Source organism: Trichechus manatus, unplaced genomic scaffold, assembly GCF_000243295.1.
Source record: "Trichechus manatus latirostris isolate Lorelei unplaced genomic scaffold, TriManLat1.0 scaffold00309, whole genome shotgun sequence".
In the NCBI taxonomy this organism is placed as follows: domain Eukaryota; kingdom Metazoa; phylum Chordata; class Mammalia; order Sirenia; family Trichechidae; genus Trichechus; species Trichechus manatus.
The window spans coordinates 172,040-191,196 of record NW_004444245.1 but is presented as its reverse complement, the minus strand read 5'-3'; the positions used below and the strand labels follow the sequence as shown (position 1 = coordinate 191,196).

Genomic DNA, 19,157 nt, shown 5'->3' with positions numbered 1-19,157 from the left:
CCTCCCAACTCTCTAGCCCCTTGGCCCTCCCAGTCGCCCCGCCCCTCTCCCTCCCAACTCTCTAGCCCCTTGGCCCTCCCAGTCGCCCCGCCCCTTTCTCTTGGCCCACAGGGCCCTGAGTCTGGATGGGAATCCAGGTGGGCCTCCTCCAAGGCTCAGACATTACTGCTTGGTCCTCCTGCTGCAAGGGCCCAGACTGGTGCAGTTAAAGGAGGCGTTGCTGGCGAAGGCAGATGGAGGGAGGAGCATGGTGGGCCTGGCAGTGGTGCCGGCCCCCAGAGGGGGGGGGACAGCCTTGGGGTGCACGCCTGGCACGTGCTGACGGTAAATGTGTGAGTGGACCACTGCAAAGGGCATGAATGCAAGACCACCTGGTGGTCGGCAGTGATTCCAGCTCCCTAACCCTTCCTGGCCTGCCCTTTCCTTGCTCAGGACCTAGACTGCCCCTTCCTCGAGGGTCTGTATGTCACGGAGCCAAAGACCATCCAGGAACTGCTGTGTAGCCCCTCCAAGTACCGTCTGGAGATCCTGGAGTGGATGTGTGTCCGGTAATGTTCTCCTTTCTTCCTCTTCCCGCCCTGGGTGGCCGCAGGTCCCTCAGCTCCTCCCTGCCCACCCAGAGAAAAGTGGTCAAGTATTTTTACAAGTAGCTAAGCGCTTGGCTGTTTAACCAAAAGGTCAGCGGTTCAAACCCAACAGCTGCTCCTTGGGAGAAAGACCTGGCGATCTGCTCCTGTAGAGATTATAGCCTAGGAAACTCTATGGGGCGGTTCTACTCTGTCATGTGGGGTCGCTAGGAGTGGAATCGACTCGATGGCCCCAACGCCAACAACCTGACCTCCCAGAGAGCCCCCGAGTCTGCCCCCCGGCCACTGTGAGCAGCTGGTTAGGGCAGAAGCACTGGCTACAGAGCCCTGCTCACAAGCTGGCTGAACGTGACCCCCCAACAGCCAGCTGGGCTGGGCCCGCCCTCGCCACTTAGCGGTAGTGCTGAGCTTGGCCCTGGAGCATACTTCCTGCTTGAGCTGCTAGTTGGGAGGTTCAGCACTGGCGGGGACCTGAGATGTGGCCCACCTCCGTCCCTGCACTTTCAGACTGGAGACGTGGGCTGTCTTGGCCCTTGGAGTGGAGTCGTGACCAGCAGGGCTGGGCCCAGGGTCCCTGTCTGAGTCTCTGCCCACTGGGGCAGCCAGCTCTGACCAGCCCCTGCTGACCCAGGCCTGTGGGCTAGCACTGGGCCCCGACTCTGTCTGCGAGCCCTTTGGGATACCCTCCCTGAGTGTGTGTGCTGGAAGCCAAGCCTGCTTGGATGGCCGCGGGTGTTTGGCCTGATGCCCTCCAAAAGGCCCAGGAAGTCCCATGGAATGTCTGGGGACGCCATGCCCACTGTCATCTTGTGAACAGCCCAGCTGCTCTCTCTCGATGAGGCAGCCCTGAGCTGATCATCTGCCTTAAAGCTCCAGGTCAGGAAGGCTTGGAATGTGTTTTGGGTGACCCCCAGAGGCCTCTGGATGGCGGAGGTCGGTTGGCAGAGGGAGGCCTGCCCTCCTCAGCCTGGCCCGTTTGCTCTTGCTGCCGAGGAGGGGGCTCAGGCAGGAGCCTCGAGGTGGAGCACCGAGGATCCAGCCCACCCCCGCCAGGCAAGCCTGCCAGGCAGCAGGAGGCCAGTAGGCTTGGCCCCGGGCCAGCGTCCTGGGGACAGCCCAGAGGAAGGGGGAGGCATTTTCATCTTTTCCGTCTTTGCCTTTCCAACCTCCTCTCCTGCTGCCTTCCAGCCCTTTCCCCAGGCCCCTCACTGGGCCTGCACACACCATACGCCTTCTCCTCACTTATTGACTACCTCGTTATGTGACATTTTGCATTTATGACAACGATCAAAAATCTACTGTAGGACTGTTTTGTGCATTAACGACATCCGTCTGGCAGTAATGAACGCCAGGGTGCGAGGCGAGAGTAACACTGGCTGTGATGGTTAAGGTTGCGTGGCAGCTTGGCTGGGCCGTGATTCTCAGTGGTTTGGCAGTTATGTAATGATGCAGTTTGGCAGTTATGTAATGATGTAGTCATCCTCTGTTTTGTGATCTGATGTGGTCATTGTCCATTTTCTCATAATGCCGATTTAGCATAACGACCTGGTCTTTGGAACCTAATCATGTCAATTAGTGAGGAGGGGGTGTGTACTCTTAAGCTTTTGCTTTCACTTAATGCTGTTTCCATCCTGGGAACGCTATTCAGGTCTTTGCATGGTACACAGACTCCTGTGCTGTCTTCTAAGACCCAGCTCCCACGTTGTCTCCTTGCACACCGGCTCCCATCCGCACGGCTCCCACCCGCTCTGGAGCATGCCTCCACCGGGGCCCTGGCTCGCCGGCTCTGTCCTGACCTGTGGCAGGACGCCTCTGTGTAGCCCCAGGCCCTAGCAGGTGTTGGAACACGCACCTGTGTGCCCGTCCAGGGGCTACCACCGCGGGTGGAGGTCCTCAGGGAGCTGGGGGTTTGGCAGGGCAGGAAGGGCCGACTGTGGGTCCCAGTGGCGTCTGAGCCAAGTGCTGGGGGCATTCGCTGGAGGAGGTGGCATTTGATCTGGGCCTCTGGAGGGTGAGTGGCATGTCCCCAGTGTGAGGATGGGTGATGGCAGCATGCCTTTTGTGATGGGAGCGGGGAGTTGACGCGTAGACAGCACGGAGGGCAGCTCAGGGCCAGCTCACACGGGGCCTCGCAAGCCACGTGAAGGCCTTGGACCTTTACGCTCTGGGGCAGGGCGAGCAACAGGGGTCTCACTGGGGCAGTGACCTACTGAAATGGGATTTTGGCCATGTTCTCGGGCCCGACAGGAGATGGATTTGCAGGGGAGACACGAGGCAGTGAGACCCACAAGGAGGCTGTTGCAACAGTCCCGGGGCAAGGTGGCTGGCTCAGGGTGCCTGCCTGGGGGGACCAGAGCCCATTCCAGGGACCCGGGAGGAGAGACGGTAGTGGGGCTGGCCTGGGTGAGCGCAGGGGGGAGGGAGTTCTGGAGTTGGCTCCGTGAGAGGGGACCCAGATTTGCCTGGGCCAGGCGGAAGCTGGGGCCAGCAGGAAACCAGGCTGCTCTGCCGGCCAGAGAGGGATGGGTGGAGGGAAGGCTGAAGCCATGTTGCTCACTGGCTTCTAGTCCTCTAAATACAAGGAACCGAGTCCTTCGTGGAGAAACCAGTAGGTGTCCACTTGCTCTTGAGGGTACTAAGCTAGCAAAGTGAGCCTTTAAAGGGCCTGAAGGAGGCGGCGGCGGTTACAGCTTCCCCCAGATTCACGCTTGCTTCTCTCACCCAGCCTCCACATCAAGGCCCTGATCTGGGGCCCTGGTGGCCCCTGGGAGCCGCAGCCGCGCTGACCTTCAGTGGCCTATGTGCCAGAGGCGCAGGAGGTGGCGCCACAGGACCTTGGGGGTGCCTGCAAGGCCTCGGGGGCCTCCTGGGCTCCCTGAGAGCTCGGCTTTCTTTCAAGGCCTCAACCACCATTCCTTGCTGCCTTGCTCCCTGCTGATTCAATAAAACCAGTTTAATTAAACCCCGTTCTGAATCAGGTCACCTAGGTTTCGGTGAGTTTGGGTGTTTGCAGCCTGGGAACCCGTGAGTGCTCTCTTGTAAGCGGGAACGTTGCCCAGCACCTGGGCCTCAGCCAGACTCCAGGCTAGCGGCTGCCTTCTCTTCCTCCTGCCCTGTGGGTGTCTTAATACGTTGTCAAGGATGGGCTGCGTAGCTGATGGACAGCTCAGTCCTTCCCTCTCCACTCAGGCCTCAGGCTCTGGGGAGCCCACCAGCTCCCAGGGCCCCGGCGTGATGGGCTCTCAGTGGCCTGGGTCTTGGGCGTTGGCTTTGGAGGCATTGGTCCGGGGAAGGCTGGGGTCAGCTGCACAGAGCAGCCACACAGCTTGCTGTACGCTTACCCTCGCTGGCAGGGGCCAGGGTGAGCTGCCCACCTGAGGTTAACAGCAGGGCGCAGCGGCCCTTTGCAGGCCAGGCAGTCTCTACTATTGTAGCAGGACAGCAGCCATAGACAACATGGATAGATGGGCCGGGCTGGGTCCTTCACAAAAACAGGTGGCCAGCTCGAGGCTTCAGACTGAGACCTGGATTAGCACAATCTCCTGTAGAAGTATGCTTTTTAAAAGATGAAAATCCACCCCCCTCTATTGAAAGAGCTAAGCACCGACACTGACTGATGGCAGAATGTTCTAGGGCGAGAAGCAATGACCTTCACTCCTGAACGCTCACCGGGCCCTGTCCCGGGCTGGCAGATGCGCTGGGCCATGGCTGTGAGGGGGCGGGAGGGGGCTAGTGGGCGGAAGCAAGGGCCAGTGCAGCAAGGGCCTCGGCTGACGTGCTCAGAACAAATCCACGCCATGATTTAAAGGAAAGCGATCCCCCGGTCCTCTGGAGAAAGGTGTGCAGAGCTGGAATGCACGTGCAGAGAGGACAGTGTGGGGACACTCCAGCTCTGGCATGGCCCTTTCTGGCCTGAATTGTTCTCCTGTTTCCCCACAGGGCCTGTCCCTCCTTACAGGACAAGTTCAGCTCTCTGAAGGGTGCCCAGGCTGAGGTGAAGATCCAAGGTAGGGCTGTACTTCAGAGCGTGGAGCCTAGTGGTGGAGCCCTGAGCTGCTTCACAGCCTTCCGTCCCAGCTGAAGTTCCTTTCCCTTTGGTCTGGTGGTTTTCTTCTGGACGGTGCGCACGCCTGTGGATACTTCTCCAGCTGCCCAGGACCAGGGGCCACGCAGAGGCGTGGAGAGTGGCAGGGCCCCCGTACTGGTTTCCTAATTGGTACTACAAAGCAGACGGCCTATCAGAACAGAAATTGTTTCTCACGGTTCTAGAGGCCAGAAGTCCGAATTCAGGATGTCGACAAGGCCGTGCTCCTTCTGAAGGTTTTAGGGGCAGATCCTTCCTTGTCTCTTCCAGCTTCCGGTGGTCCCAGGCATATGTTGGCGTGTAGATGTGTCTTCACGCGGCTGTGTTCCTCCCGTGTGTCTCTCTGTCTTTCCTCATGTATAAGCACACCACTCAGCCGGGGTCAGGACCCAGCCTACTCCTGTATGGCCTCGTGTTAACTGCTAACAGCTACAAAGACCCTATTTCCAAACAAGGCGACGTTCACAACCACAGGGGTTAGGACGTCTTTCGGGGGACACAGTTCCATCCAGAGCAGCCCCTGTCCCACGCGAGCAGGATGAGTGTCCTAGGTTTGCGGGCGAGATGAGAGAGTGGTGTGAAAAGATGCAGACAGCCTCACTGCTGTCGGCTCCTCAGGCAGCTGGCCGGCTCCCGTTAGAGGCCAAGTGAGGGAGTTCTTCGTGGGAGAGTGTCCAATTCCAGGCCTTATTGTACAGGCAAGGACGCTGACGCCCAGAGAGGGGCCGTGACTTGTCCACTCTGGTGGCGGTGCCCAGCCCGATGACTGGGGGCACACACTCACCACAAAGTGCCTTGGCCTCAGCATGTCTGGGTGGCGTCCTCTCTGGTTTGGGTGGGCAGCCACAGTAACAGGATCTTTTTGCTCTGACAGAGATGGTGAAACTTGGCCATGAGCTGATGCTGTGTGGGCCAGATGACCAGGAGCTCGTGAAGGTGAGAGAGGACGCTGGTGTGTCCCCGTGAAGGTGGGCCTGGGTGGAGTTTCTTCCCCAGCGCCTCAGACTCCTCGGGCCTGGGCGCGGCTGGGGCCTGGGCACGCTTCCTCTAGACATCCACGGCCTCCTGCTCGTTAGTCTTCAGGACAGGAGTCAGTGGGATTCCCGTGGGTAGACCCCCTCCATCCCGGGGCGGGCGGGGGCCTGGTGGATGCGGGTCTCTGGCTTAGAAGGAAGAACCAGAGGGGCAGAGTGCATCCGTCCTCGATCACCTCGTGTGCACCCAGCACTGCTAGTACTTCATCTGCCAGTGATTGCCACGAGGTGATCGAGCAACACGGTGGCAGAGCCAGGCCTCAAAGCCAGGCCCCTGCCTCCCGAGCCCCCGCGTTTCCCTCTGCCGGCGGCTGCCGTCCAAAGGGTGTGTCTAGGGGGTCATCCTACTCCTGCTGTCCAAGAAACCCGCTCCCTTCCCTGAAGAGCTTTACGAAAATCTTCGAAATGTTTACAGATTCACGGAAAGTTGTAAGAAACGTACAGGGAGGTGCGGGACACCCTTCGCCCAGTGTTAGCATCTCGTGTGGCCGTAGGTCAATATCACGAGCGGGAAACGCCCATGGGCACCGTCCGCAGAGCCCGTTCAGATTGGCGCTGTGTGTGTATGTGTGCATGCAGTTTCAGGACACGTGCAGATTCGTGTTCGCTACCGGCACCAGTCATGACCCTCGTGTTGCCCGTTTAGAGTCCGCTTCTCTGGGCTGTGGCTCCAACGTGAGTTCGGTTTCCACAGCCTTGGCTAATCCGATCCGCCCTGCATGTGCGCCACCCAGTGGTCAGGTTGGGACCTGGGCGTAGGTCTGTGCACTGGCTTAGCAGTCAGTCTTTGGTCTGCTAATCAAGATCCATCCACAGGTTGGGGTGAGCCCAGGAGTTCATAAGCAGATTTGTGGGGCACTCCCCCGAGCTGGTGGCACAGTGGTTAAGAGCTGGGCTGCTAACCAAAAGGTCGGCAGTTGGAATCCACCAGGCGCTCCTTGGAAACCCTATGGGGCAGTTCTGCTCTGTCCTAGAGGGTCAGTATGAGTCGGAATCGACTCGATGACAATGGATTTGGCTTTTGTTTTTTCTCCCAAGCTCTTCTCTCTCCTCTGTCTCCTCAGTCCATTCTAGTCCCCACCTCCATGACTACCACAGTCACCCGTGTTGAGTCTGGCCCTTTGCAGCCCCAAGGCTACACGGGCACGCCTAGACACCGGGGCCTGGAGCCTGGGACTTGCTGGCACAGCTGGCCTTGCTTGTCTCAGGGGTGGCCAGTGAGTAGGGCTTCCCTCTGCAGGGCTGTGCCTGCGCTCAGAAGCAGCTGCGCTTCATGGACCAGATGCTGGATGCCATTTGGAGCCTGAGCATCGGCTACTCCAGTTGTTCTAGGTAAAGGGGCAGGTGGGCCTCAGCTGGATGGTTGAGATGGGCCGTCGGCCAGTCTTCTCTTGGTTGCTCACCTGGATCCCAGAGCTAGAGCGGGCTGCAGGGTCTTGCTGGGCACCTGGTCCCGCCACTGGGCAGATCTCCAGGGCCTCACTTTCCAGACTGAGCCCAGGCAGGACACCGTCCCCCGGGGGTCATGGGCTAGTCGAGAGCTGGGCAGTGTCTGTACCTGGTGTGGCTCCACCCGAGGGGACAGTTCACTGCCCACGGTCCTGAGTGGTCCCTTTGAGGGGCCGGCAGGGCCCCAGGCAAGCAGGGAGCTCCTGCGCTCGGCTCTAGGTGCTGAAGGAGGCCGACTCTAGTGGCGTGGCTGTGTGGTCTCCTTTCGACTCTTCCATGTGGGCCAGGGGCTAGGTGAGGCAGGAAGCGCAGGCCACGGAGGCCTGGCGAGGCCTGTGATGGCGTGGTCTGTGCCTTGCAGCGTGGAACAGCACTTCAAGGACACGAGGGAGAAGAATGAGGTGCTGCTGGGAGATCTCTTCTCCAGCCCGCACCTGCAGGCGCTCCTGAACCCCGAGTGTGACCCGTGGCCCCTGGATATGCAGCCCCTCCTTGGCCAGCAGAGGTACAGCCTGCTCCCTTCCGGGCCTGGCCCCGAGGTGGGGTTCCCTGGCGTCCAGGGCAGCGCCGAGCCAACCGGGCTGCCTTCTCTCCTGCAGGACCAAGCTTTCTTCAGAGTCAGAGGAGAGGAAGGTGACGGAGCTGGCCAGGCAGCTGCAGGAGAGTGCTGCCAAGCTCCAGGAGCTCAGGACACAGGTGAGGGTGGGGCCAGCTGCCTCCTTGGAAGAGGCTTGGCCCTGGCCTCAAGGCTGCTGGCACCGCTCTGCAGCCCCAGGGGCCTGGCCCGGGGGGCCTAGGGTACTAGAGCTGTGTCTGCCCCGTGCACAGGGGTGTTGTGAGGCTTAGGTGAGGTGGCTTGGCCCTGGCAAGGTTCTAGAATGCAGTGGGTGCTCAGTACATGGGAACGTTCCCTGTTCCCGAGAGAGCCCGATGTGAGGGTGAGAGGAGAGCTAAAGGCTTCCCTGGCCCCAGGGGCGTGGGTTCCAGGGCCGTGTGGGGATGTTTTCCATGCCAGGCGCTGAGCTCTATGCTTCCCCCCACTTTCTCTCACGGGACCTTCCCAGCAACCCCTGGCCTGGCCTCCTTATCTTACTGAGGAGGAAACAGGTCCAGAACGGTCAAGGGCTTGGCTCCCGGAAGTGGCAGGGCTGAGATGGGAAGGCAGGCCGTCTTGCTGTAAACCCAGGGCTCTGTTGGGTGCTAGCTGCCCCCTTCGGCTTCTCGTCTCTGTCTCTTCCTGTCTCACGTCCCCTCTTGCCTTACATCCTCCGACTTCGGCAGCTGTCTTGTCAGCCTGGCTGGGGCTGTTTCGGTCGGACGCTGCCCGAGGCAGGAGGAGCGGGTGGGTGCCCCAGGAGCAGGAGCGGGCAGGGCGCCACCACCTCCGGTCTGCTTCGCAGTGCTTACCTCAGCAGAAGGAAGCAGCCGCTGTGGCCGGGGCCGACCCCAGCACCTTGGACCAGAAGCTGCGCCTGGTCATCTCTGACTTCCACCAGCTCATTGTGGCATTCCTCCAAGTCTACGACGACGAGCTGGGTGAGTGCTGTCACCGCCCGGGCCCTGACCTCCACCCGTGCGGCCCCATCGTCCAGGCTGTGTACCAGACTCTGACTTCCTGCAGCCAAGTAAGAAGACCCCTTTCCCTCCCCGTTACTGGAGCTCAGGGGCAGCCCCTGGTGGGGGACCTGAGGGCTGGGACCGCCGGCGGGCACCTTGGGGAGGGACACCTGTGCCGGGGAAGGGGGGGTGGTCTGAAGTGGATTGTCCCCCAACAAGAGCTCCAGGTCTTCAGGGGGGTGTTTCTGGACCTGTGGGCCCGGTCCCAAAGAGGTGCATGCGTGGGCCAGGCTGGGCCGTTGGTGGCCACGTGGGGCCTCCACCTTCTGGCCCTTCTGTCAGTTTCACACTGTTGCTGCTAGACAGACGGAAAGGCCTCACCTGCCACTGACCGTGACCCAGATGGACAAGTCAGGGAGAAGCTGTAGCACGTGGCTGACCTGACTACAGAAATATTTCCTTCTGTTCCTCATTTCAGATCTCCAGGCTCCAACCTAGGAAGAGGGTTTTCTTAGGATTATATTTGCTCAAGGGGTTCCAGGGTGTTTATTTTGGGTTTTTAAATGCAAAGGCTCCTAGACTTGAAAACGCCCGGCAGACCTGTCTGCTGAGAGCCCTACAACAGGGACATTTTGAGCACAGTTCTCTCCCCTCAGAAAGGCCGTTTATTTTAGGACAGTTATGTCCCCGCCCTGCTGTCTGCTTTGCTTAGGCTGGGGCGCCACGCAGTGTGGGCCACTGCTGGAAAGTTACTGGTGCTGAGGCCTGCCAGCACGGGGTGGGCACGTGATGGTGTGGCGTCCCCGCTGGGCCAAGAGGAACGGGACTCAGGTGGAGACCCTGATGGATGGCCCCCAGCCTTGGCTGTCTTTGGGGGTGACTTCTTCCCGGCTCGAGGGGGCTGGGAAGGGGAGCGTGGTGGGAAGCCACACATCACCTCTGTAGGTCAACCTACCATAGTGTTGCTGCCCGTGTCCTTCCTCCTGCCTCCTCTTCCTTCCTAGCTGCTGAAAGCCGTCGTGGAGGCCACTAATACCTCCGTGAGCACTGCGAACATGGTAGCCAAGCATCAGGGAGAGCAGAGCTGCTGGGGCAGCGACAACTCCATGATGAGTCTAGGTACGGGGTCACCCCTTCCTGCCTCTGAGGCCCGCCGCGTGGCCAAGGCCCTGCATCATGCGTGGGCTCCTTGTTCTGTGCTTGACCAGGACTCAGGGCATTGGGGGAGCAGCGCTTTACTTTCCTCTTCTTCTTCTCGATCGTGGTAACATATCTGACGTACAATCTGCCGTTGTAACCATCGGTAAGTGTATAACACAGTAGCTTCAGTTACGTGTATAGTGTTGTACAAACACCATCTCCATTTCCAGAATTTCTCATCACCCAAGCAGAAACTCTGCAGCCCTGAAGCAATGACGCCCCATTTCCCTTTCCCCATCCCGTCGTAACCACTGGTAGACTTTCGCCTCTATCCTTTTTCCAACTCTAGATATTTCACATAGGTGGGATCATGCAGTCCTTTTGTGACTGAATTCACTCAGCAGTATGGTTTCAAGGTTCTTCCGTGTGGGAGCGTGCGTGAAGACTTCATTTCTCCTGCTGGCCGATTAGTGGTCCATTGTACGTATGGACCACAGTTTGTTCCTCCATCCTCTGTTGTTGGGTGTTCAGGTCATTTCCACCTTTGGTCTGTTGTGAATAGTGCCGCTATGAACATTCGCGTACAGGTATCTGAGTCCCTGCTTTCAAGTCTCTTGGGTATTGTTAAAGATGGTGGCTGTAATCATCATGTATGTACAGTTTTGTATTAGGTTTTTTCTCTTTGACCTTGTTACCAGTGTTTTCTCCTTTCCTAAGGAACACTTTTAATGGTCGAACACTAGTCCATTTGCTTCACAGATTCTCTATGACTGAGCCTCTATGTCGTTTTCAGCTTTTTACGGTGAGGCACAATACTGTTGCAGTATTTACAAGCATGTAAACAATGGTCTATCCGAATGGTGGAATAGTATGCATTGTTAAAAGAGTCGGTTGCAATAAGATTTGAATGGCTGGAGACAATCCGTGTCATAAAATGGTAAAGGGAAAACACAGGTTAAAAACGTCCATATACAGTATGATGTCACCTTTTAAAACGAAATAGAAGAAACTCTTGAAGGAAATGAACCAGATTATTAGTGGTTTTCTCTGTGTTGGAATCAGAGGTGATTCTTTATCCTTCTCTGTGGTTTTCAAATTTTCTGTAACAAACATGCATTACTTAGGCTAGTTTTTTCCCCTGGTTATCGGTGTTTTAAAAAGGATGCAGTGAACTTGTTTGTACATAACGTTTTTCCTCATTTTCAGAGGATTTCCATTTCACTATGGTCTCCTCCATTGGGTTTTATCATTTTAACATTTTTGCTATTTGGAGCCTTGGTGGCACAGTGGTTAAGAGCTCGGCCACTAACCAAAAGGTCGGCAGTTGGAATCCACCAGCTGCTCCTTGGAAACCCTATGGGGGCAGTTCTGCTCTGTCCTAGAGGGTCGCTATGAGTCGGAATCAACGGCAATGGGTTTGGGTTTCGGTTTGGTGGCCTCCTCCATTGGGTTTTTATCATTTTAACATTTTTGCTATTGGATAGGAGTAAAATTGTACCTTAATTTTAATTACACTTTTTTTCTGAACACATTTTAATGGTAGAAATATGCATTCAGAAAAGTTTTTTTTTTTTTTTTTAAAGTAAGAAGACTAACGTTTAGTGAGGAGTCTCAACTCTCAGGGATAGAAACACGAAAGGGTTTGATTTTGTCCCCACTCACGAACTGTGCAATGTCAAGCCCCTCTTTCTGTACAGTTCAGATGATTTCAAAGTGAATACTTGTGTGACCATGACTACCCAGGTCAAGAACTAGAACGTGAGGGACACCCTAGAGCCCCCGCCACGTGCCCCTTCAGAATACAACTCTCTCCTGCTTAAACGTTACTCCTGTCCTGACCTTCAGGATAATTATTTCTTTGCTTTTCTTTTTCATTTCACCTCGCTGTGTAATAGACTTTACTTTAGCCTGTTATTTAATTTTATTTGAAAGGAAAGATACCATAGGTATTCTCTCGTGTCTTGCTTCTTTTGCTCAGCGTTATTTTTGTGAGATTCATCTGTGTTCTGTGTATCTGTCATTTGTTCATTTTCATTGCCATGTAGCAAGGGTAGGTAAACTTTTTCAGAAAAGAGCCAGATAGTAAATATTTTAGGCTTTGCAGGCCACATGCTCACTGTTCCAATCACTCAGCTCTGCTGTTGTAGCACGAAAACAGCCATAGACAACATGTAAATGAATGAGCATGGTTGTGTTTCAATAAAACGTTATTTACAAAAATAGGTGGCAGGCCATAGTTTGCCAACCCCTGTCGTAAAGTATTCCACTGTATGACTGTACTTCACTTTATTTATCCATTCTACTGTTGGTGGACATGTGGCTTGCTTCAATTTTGGGCTGCTATAAACATCCTTGGACATGTATCCTTGTGCATATGTGTACACGTTTCTTTTTTTTCTAAATTTTATTTATTTTGTTGTTGAGAATATACACAGCAAAAATATACACCTATTCAACAGTTTCTACATGTACAATTTAGTGACATTGATTACATTCTTCTAGTTGTGCAACCGTTCTCACCCTCTTTTTCTGGGTTGTTCCTTTTCATTCACATAAACTCATTGACCCCTAAGGTTCCTATCTAATCATCTTTCGAGTTGCTGTTGTCAATTTGTTTCCATGTAGATTGTTCTTAAAAGAACATAATGCTCAAGGCAGACCTTTTTTTTTTTTTTACTAGTTAAGCTAAACTACTGTTTGGTTTTAAGAAGACTTCAGGGGATATTTTTGGTTTAAGGTTTAAAGATTAACTCAGGACGATAGTTTTAGGGGTTCATCCACCCTCCATGGCTCCAGAAAGTCTGGAGTCCATGAGAATTTGAAATTCTGTTCTGTATTTTCCCGCTTTTGATCAGGGGTCTGCTATGGTGTGCAAGATTCTTTAGGATGTCTTCCTAGGAGTAGAATTATTGAGTCATGGAGAGAGTATACAATTTCTTCAGTGTTAATAAATACTGCCATGTTGTTCACCCCTTCCACACACATACATCCAGCAGTGTACGAGACATCCCATTGCTCCACAGCCCCATCAACACTTAGTATGGTCAGACTTTTTCATTGTTGCCAATTTTGTAAGTGTGTGATGGTATTTCATTGCAGTTTTATTTTGCATTTCTGTGATTACTCACAAGGTTGCACCTTTTCATACATTTATTGATCATTGACGTTTTCTCTTTTGTGAAGTGCCTATTTCAATCGTACTCATTTTTCTCTTCGGTTACTTGTCTTTTTCTCACTGACGTGTAGCCCTTTTTTATCTTCTGGATACAAGTCCTCGGATGCTCACTGTAGTGCAGACCTCTTCTTCCACCATGTGGATTTTATTTTCATACCTTTTTTATGGCCTTTGAATGTACAGTAGCTTTTAATGTAAATGTAGTTACGTTTATCCATCTTTTTTTCATGGATAGTGCTTTTTGTGTCTTACTGACGATATATTTCTCTACTCTAACATCGTGAAGATAGTCTCGTATATTACCTTCCAAAAGATTGATAGCATTACCTTTTAGACTTAGGTCATTAGTCTGCCCGTAATTTATTTTTGTGTGTGGTGTGAGGGAGTGTAATTTCATTTTATTCTATGTGGATACACAATTGTCTCAGCACCATGTCGTGGAAATCTGTTTTCCCACCATTGATTTACAACACCATCACCTCTGTACTGGCATAGGTGGGTTTCTGGGTTCTCTATTCTGTTCTGTTTCTCTATCCCTGCACCAATACCATATTTCGGGAGGTTAAAAAAGAAACAACAAAATAAACTCAAAGAAAGAAAGAAGGTAAAGCCAGTCTTCCCACCTTGTTCTTTTTTTTTTTAAAAATAATACCTTTATTGAGATACAATTCCCATACGCTAAAATTCGCCCTTTTAAAGTGTACAATTGAGTGGTTTTTAGTATAGTTGTGCAGCCATCACTACTATCTAGTGTAAGAACATTTTCATCGCCCCAAGCCCCTGGCAGCCACTAATCTACCTTTTATCTGTGTGGATTTGCCTGTTCTTGACATTTCATATAAATTGTTGTTAGGTGCCGTCGAGTCACTTCCGACTCATAGTGACCTTGTGTACAACAGAATGAAACATTGCCCATTCGTTCCCCATCCTCACAGTCGTCGTTATGCTTGAGCCCATTGTTGCAGCCACTGTGTCAATCCATCTTGTTGACGGTCTTCCTCTTTTTCACTGACCTTCTACTTTACCAAGCATGATGTCCTTCTCCAGGGACTGATCCCTCCTGATAACATGTCCAAAGTACGTGCGACTTAGTCTCGCCATCCTCACTTCTAAGGGGCATTCTGATTGTACTTCTTCCATGACAGATTTGTTTGTTCTTGTGGCAGTCCATGGTATATTCAATATTCTTCACCAACACCACAATTCAAAGGCGTCAATTCTTCTCTTTGATCTTCCTTATTCACTGTCCAGCTTTCGCGTGCATATGAGGCGATTGAAAATACCATGGCTTGGATCAGGCGCACCTTAGTCTTCAAGGTGACGTCTTTGCTTTTCAACACTTTAAAGAGGTCTTTTGCAGCACATTTGCCCAGTGCAGTGCATCATTTGATTTATTGACTGCAGCTTCCATGGATGTTGATTGTGAATCCAAGTAAAATGAAATCCTTGACAACTTTGATTTTTTCTCTGTTTATCATGATGTTGCTTATTGGTCCAGTTGTAAGGATTTCTGTTTTCTTTATGTCAAGCTGTAATCCATACTGAAGGCTGTGGTCTTTGATCTTCATCAGCAAGTGCTTCAAGTCCTCTTCACTTTCAGCAAGCAAGGTTGTGTCATCTGCATAATGCAGGTTGTTAATGCATCTACCTCCAATCCTGATGCCCCGTGCTTCTTCATACAGTCCGGCTTCTCAGATTATTTGCTCAGCATACAGACTGAATAGGTATGGTGAAAGGATACAACCCTGACACACACCTTTCCTGACTTTAACCCACGCAGTATCCCCTTTTTCTGTTAGTACAACTGCCTCTTGGTCTACTTATAGGCTCCTCATGAGCACAATTAAGTGTTCTGGAGTTCCCATTCTTTGCAATGTTATCCATAATTCGTTATGATCCACACAGTCAAATGCCTTTGCATAGTCAATAAAACACAGATAAACATCTTTCTGGTATTTTCTGCTTTCAGCCGGGATCCATCTGACATCAGCAATGATATCCCTCGTTCCACGTCCTCTTCTGAATCTGGCTTGAATTTCTGGCAGTTCCCTGTCGATGTACTGCTGCAACTGCTTTTGAATGATCTTCAGCAAAATTTTACTTGTGGGTAATATTAATGATATTCTTCGATAATTTCCACATTCTGTTGGATCACCTTTCTTTGGAATGGGTACAAATATGGATCCCTTCCAGTCTGTTGGTCAGGTAGCTGTCTTGCACATTTCTTGGCATAGACGAGTGAGCACTTCCAGTGCTGCATCCGTTTGTTGAAACATCTCAACTGTATTCCGCCAATTCCCGGAGCCTTGTTTTTCACCAGTGCCTTCAGTGCAGCTTGGACCTCTTCCTTCAGTACCATAGGTTCCTGATCATATGCTACCTCCTGAAATGGTTGAACATCGACGGATTCTTTTTGGTATAGTGACTCTGTGTATTCCTTCCATCTTCTTTTGATGCTTCCTGCATCATTTAATATTTTTCTCGTAGAATCCTTCAAAACTTCAACACAAGGCTTGAATTTTTTTCTTCAGTTCTTTCAGCTTGAGAAACGCTGAGCGTGTTCTTCCCTTTTGGTTTTCTAGCTCCAGCTCTTTGCACATGTCATTATAATACTTTGTCTTCTGAAGTCGCCCTTTGAAATCTTCTGTTCAGCTCTTTTACTTCATCATTTCTTCCATTTGCTTTAGCTACTTTACATTCAAGAGGAAGTTTCAGAGTCTCTTCTGACGTCCATTTTGGTCTTTTCTTTCTTTCCTGTCTTTTTAATGGCCTCTTGCTTCCTTCATGTATGATGTCCTTGATGTCATTCCACAACTCGTCTGGTCTTCAGTCATTAGTGTTCAACGCATCAAATCTATTCTTGAGGTGGTCTCTGAATTCACGTGGGATATACTCAAGGCCGTACTTTGGCTCTCATGGACTTGTTCTAATTTTTTCAGCTTCAACTTGAACTTGCATATGAGCAATTGATGGTCTGTTCCACAGTCGGCCTCTGGCCTCGTTCTGACTGATGATATTGAGCTTTTCCGTCATCTCTCTCCACAGATGTAGTCAATTTGATTCCTGTGTATTCCATCTGGCGAGGTCTGTGTGTATAGTTGCCATTTATGTTGGCGAAAAAAGGTATTTGCAATGAAGAAGTCGTTGGTCTTGCAAAAGTCTATCAGGTGATCTCCGGCATTGTTTCTATCTCTAAGGGCATATTTTCCAACTACCAATCCTTCTTCTTTGTTTCCAGCTTTTGCATTCCAATCACCGGTAATGTCATTGCATCTCGGTTGCATGTTTGATCAGTTTCAGGCTGCAGAAGTTGGTCAAAATCTTCAGTTCCTTCATCTTTGGCCTTGGTGGTTAGTGCGTACATTTGAATAATAGCTGTATCAACTGGTCTTCCTTGGAGGCGTGCGGATATTATCCCATCACTGACAGCGTTGTACTTCAGGATAGATCTTGAAATGTTCTTTTTGACATGAATGCAATAGCATTCCTCTTCCAGTTATCATTCCTGGCATAGGAGACCATCAGTTGCTGACATGGAGGAATGTCTTTGGATGCCCTCCCCCCAGGTTCTTGCCCTCTCCCCGGGCTCCAGTCCTGCCCCCGGGTTCCGGCCCTCTCCCTGGGCTCCGGCCCTCTCCCCGGGCTCTTCTCCCCGGGCTGTGGCCTCCCTGCTGCCCTTTGCCTGCCCACACACACCTGTCACACATGTACTGAGTACCCAGGAGCCTGCTTTCTTTCTGATTGGTTCATGACAGCGGGATCCTCCATTTTCAGATTTACTGTAACGTTTCTCCTAATCACCACTGTCACTGTGACTCTTACCACCAGTGTATATAATTGTTCTTAATAAGATACTTTCCATTCATGCACTCATAATGTAATAATTATTATTGATAATTGTGACAGGGCGCCATCTCACCTGTGACTGGGGCACCAGAGGACTGGTGTCAGACTGTGCTTTTCTGACAGACACCACTGACGGCAGGGCTGGGTTAACCCCTCAGTCCCTCCCTCCTGCCTGCCTTCCCTCCTTGACCTTTGCTTGCTCTCAAGCTCTGGCTGCCCCGGTGGGTCTGGAGAGTTGGAGGGAGAGGGTGGTGCTGGCTTTCTACAGAATGGAGGTGGCCTCCCAGTTCCTCCTGCCTCAGATCTACTCCAGGCAGCTTCCTGCTTCTGTTTCACCTGAATTCTTAGACTGTAGACTCTCCTAGACTGCTGGGTGAGCCCCGAATTCCCACTGAAGGCAAGCAGAGTGGTGCTCCGCCTTTGCCTGTTTCCCCAGTGGACAGTGAGGAGCTGAGCCTGGTGGATGTGCTTAGAACATGCAGAGACTTTCTAATGCCAAGCGGGGGTGAAGGTCTGGGAGGAGGACAATTGTCCAAGACCTTGCCTACTCCCTCCTGAAGATGACAGAGGGGCTGAATGGGTAACTGGGCAAAGTGCACATGTGTGATTAGTCTGGTTAGAACACAGCAAGCTGCTCCCCCATGGGCTGCCTCTCCTAGACCCTGGTGGGCAGGGTGGTGGGCAGGGAGGGCCCCGGGAGAGGAAGGGTCTCAGTCTAGCACAGGGCCCCCAGAGCTGGTGGGCAGGATGGTGGGCAGGGAGGGCCCAGGGAGAGGAAGGGTCTCAGTCCAGTGCAGGGCTCCCAGAGCTGGTGGCCCAGCCCACAGTGTGGCTGGAGGGTAGGGCCACCTCCCATGGGCATCACACTCCCTGTACTCCAGCCTCCTGCCCCGGCACAGCCCCCAGGCTCGGCCATTTCTGAGTCCCAGTGAGAGTCTGGCCACCATACCATGGGAGGTGGAAGACAATGGGGGGGTGGGCTTTGCTGGGTGCGCTGGGGCCTGGCCTGGACCTCTGGACTCATGCAGCCATTTGCCTTTGTTTTTCTCTGCAGCCACCAAAATGCAAGAGCTCACACTGAAATACAAGCTCTTCAACGAGACCCTGCGGAAAGGCCCCGACTAGTCATCACTGCATTGTTCTCCAGGGGGCACCGCGTGGAGGGAGTGGGAGGAGGAGGGCGGAGGTGGGAGACAAAGGAGACCTCAGGTTCTAAGAAGTTGCCTCCGCCTGCTTTTTTTTGCGTTTTCTCGGTTTTGCTTTGCGGCTCTGTGACCTTCGCCTCCCTGTGCTGGCCGCCAGCTGCCAGCCCTCCATCCCTCCCTCCACAGTTATCCCCAGGCCAGGCCTGGCGGGGACCCTCCGGCTCCCATAGCGTCTCCTCTCCTCTGCTCCCACTCCCCATCTTCTGCCGGCCTCAGGGAGGGCTCCTCACAGACCCTCAGCCCAGCCCTCCCCGCGGCGCCTGCAGCACTCTGGGGACAGCTGCTGGCACCCACTTGGGTGAGGCTCCGTGGGTGGGACTGCCTCCTCCCCCCTCCCCAGGGCACTTAGCACCGGGCGGGAAATTCCTGGCTGTAGCCTGACTGGTTGTCCAGGAAGCTCCTCTCTGAGCAGTGTCCCTGTCACGGCCACCTCCCTCCCTTCGAGCTCAGGAACAGGCATGACTGGTGCAGCGGCTGCCTCCCTGAGCTCAGGCCTCTGGCCCGGGGCCTCCGGGGACTTCCTGGAAGGGGGTGGGTGAGGGGGCTTTGCCTGAGACACTTGCGCCCCCCAGCCCGCAGCCCACCCTCGTGGCCAGCCTCACCATCTGCTCTGCCCACTTGGCCCTGCCCCCGGCACCTTCTGCCTCTGTGTCCCCAAATTCCCTGGGTGGGCTCTCAAAACGAGAAGCCTGAGGCGCCCCCACCTGCTGTCCCGTGAGGTGAGAAGGCAGGCAGGTGTGTGGTCACCACTGTGCGGGTACGCCGACAGCCTCAGGGGCCCAGGGCCTGTGAGGGCCCACAGCACCAGGCTGGGCCTGCAGTGCCCCCCCCACACCGAGTGCCGGCGTGCCTCACCTGGGATGAGGCTGCTAGGAGGATGTCTACCTCCTGGGCCAGGGCTGCTGTGGGGGCGGGGGGGCTGGCTGGTGATACCCTGCTGGGTCCGGGGAGCCCCCAAGCTTCCAGCCTCACCCCACATGCTCCCTGCAGGCCACCCGCTTGGAGCCCCCACATGGCCATTTGTAGGTGGCTGGGGGCTTGAGTGGAAACCCTGGTGGCTCAATGGTTAAGAGCTACAGC

General features: G+C 53.5%; 1 protein-coding gene across 1 annotated transcript in view; it reads left to right on the top strand.

The window, feature by feature from the left end:
- HAUS7 (HAUS augmin like complex subunit 7) overlaps nt 1-18,147 on the top strand; it is a 23,914-nt gene extending 5,767 nt beyond the window's left edge. The window contains exons 4-13 of the mRNA XM_023725425.1: nt 112-250; nt 433-548; nt 4,527-4,594; nt 5,546-5,607; nt 6,946-7,037; nt 7,516-7,659; nt 7,754-7,850; nt 8,555-8,779; nt 9,716-9,830; nt 17,927-18,147. Coding sequence (XP_023581193.1) covers nt 112-250; nt 433-548; nt 4,527-4,594; nt 5,546-5,607; nt 6,946-7,037; nt 7,516-7,659; nt 7,754-7,850; nt 8,555-8,779; nt 9,716-9,830; nt 17,927-17,997 — 1,129 coding nt within the window. The 3' untranslated portion in view covers nt 17,998-18,147. The remainder of the gene's footprint in view (nt 1-111; nt 251-432; nt 549-4,526; nt 4,595-5,545; nt 5,608-6,945; nt 7,038-7,515; nt 7,660-7,753; nt 7,851-8,554; nt 8,780-9,715; nt 9,831-17,926) is intronic.
- Nucleotides 18,148-19,157: the final 1,010 nt, after the last annotated feature.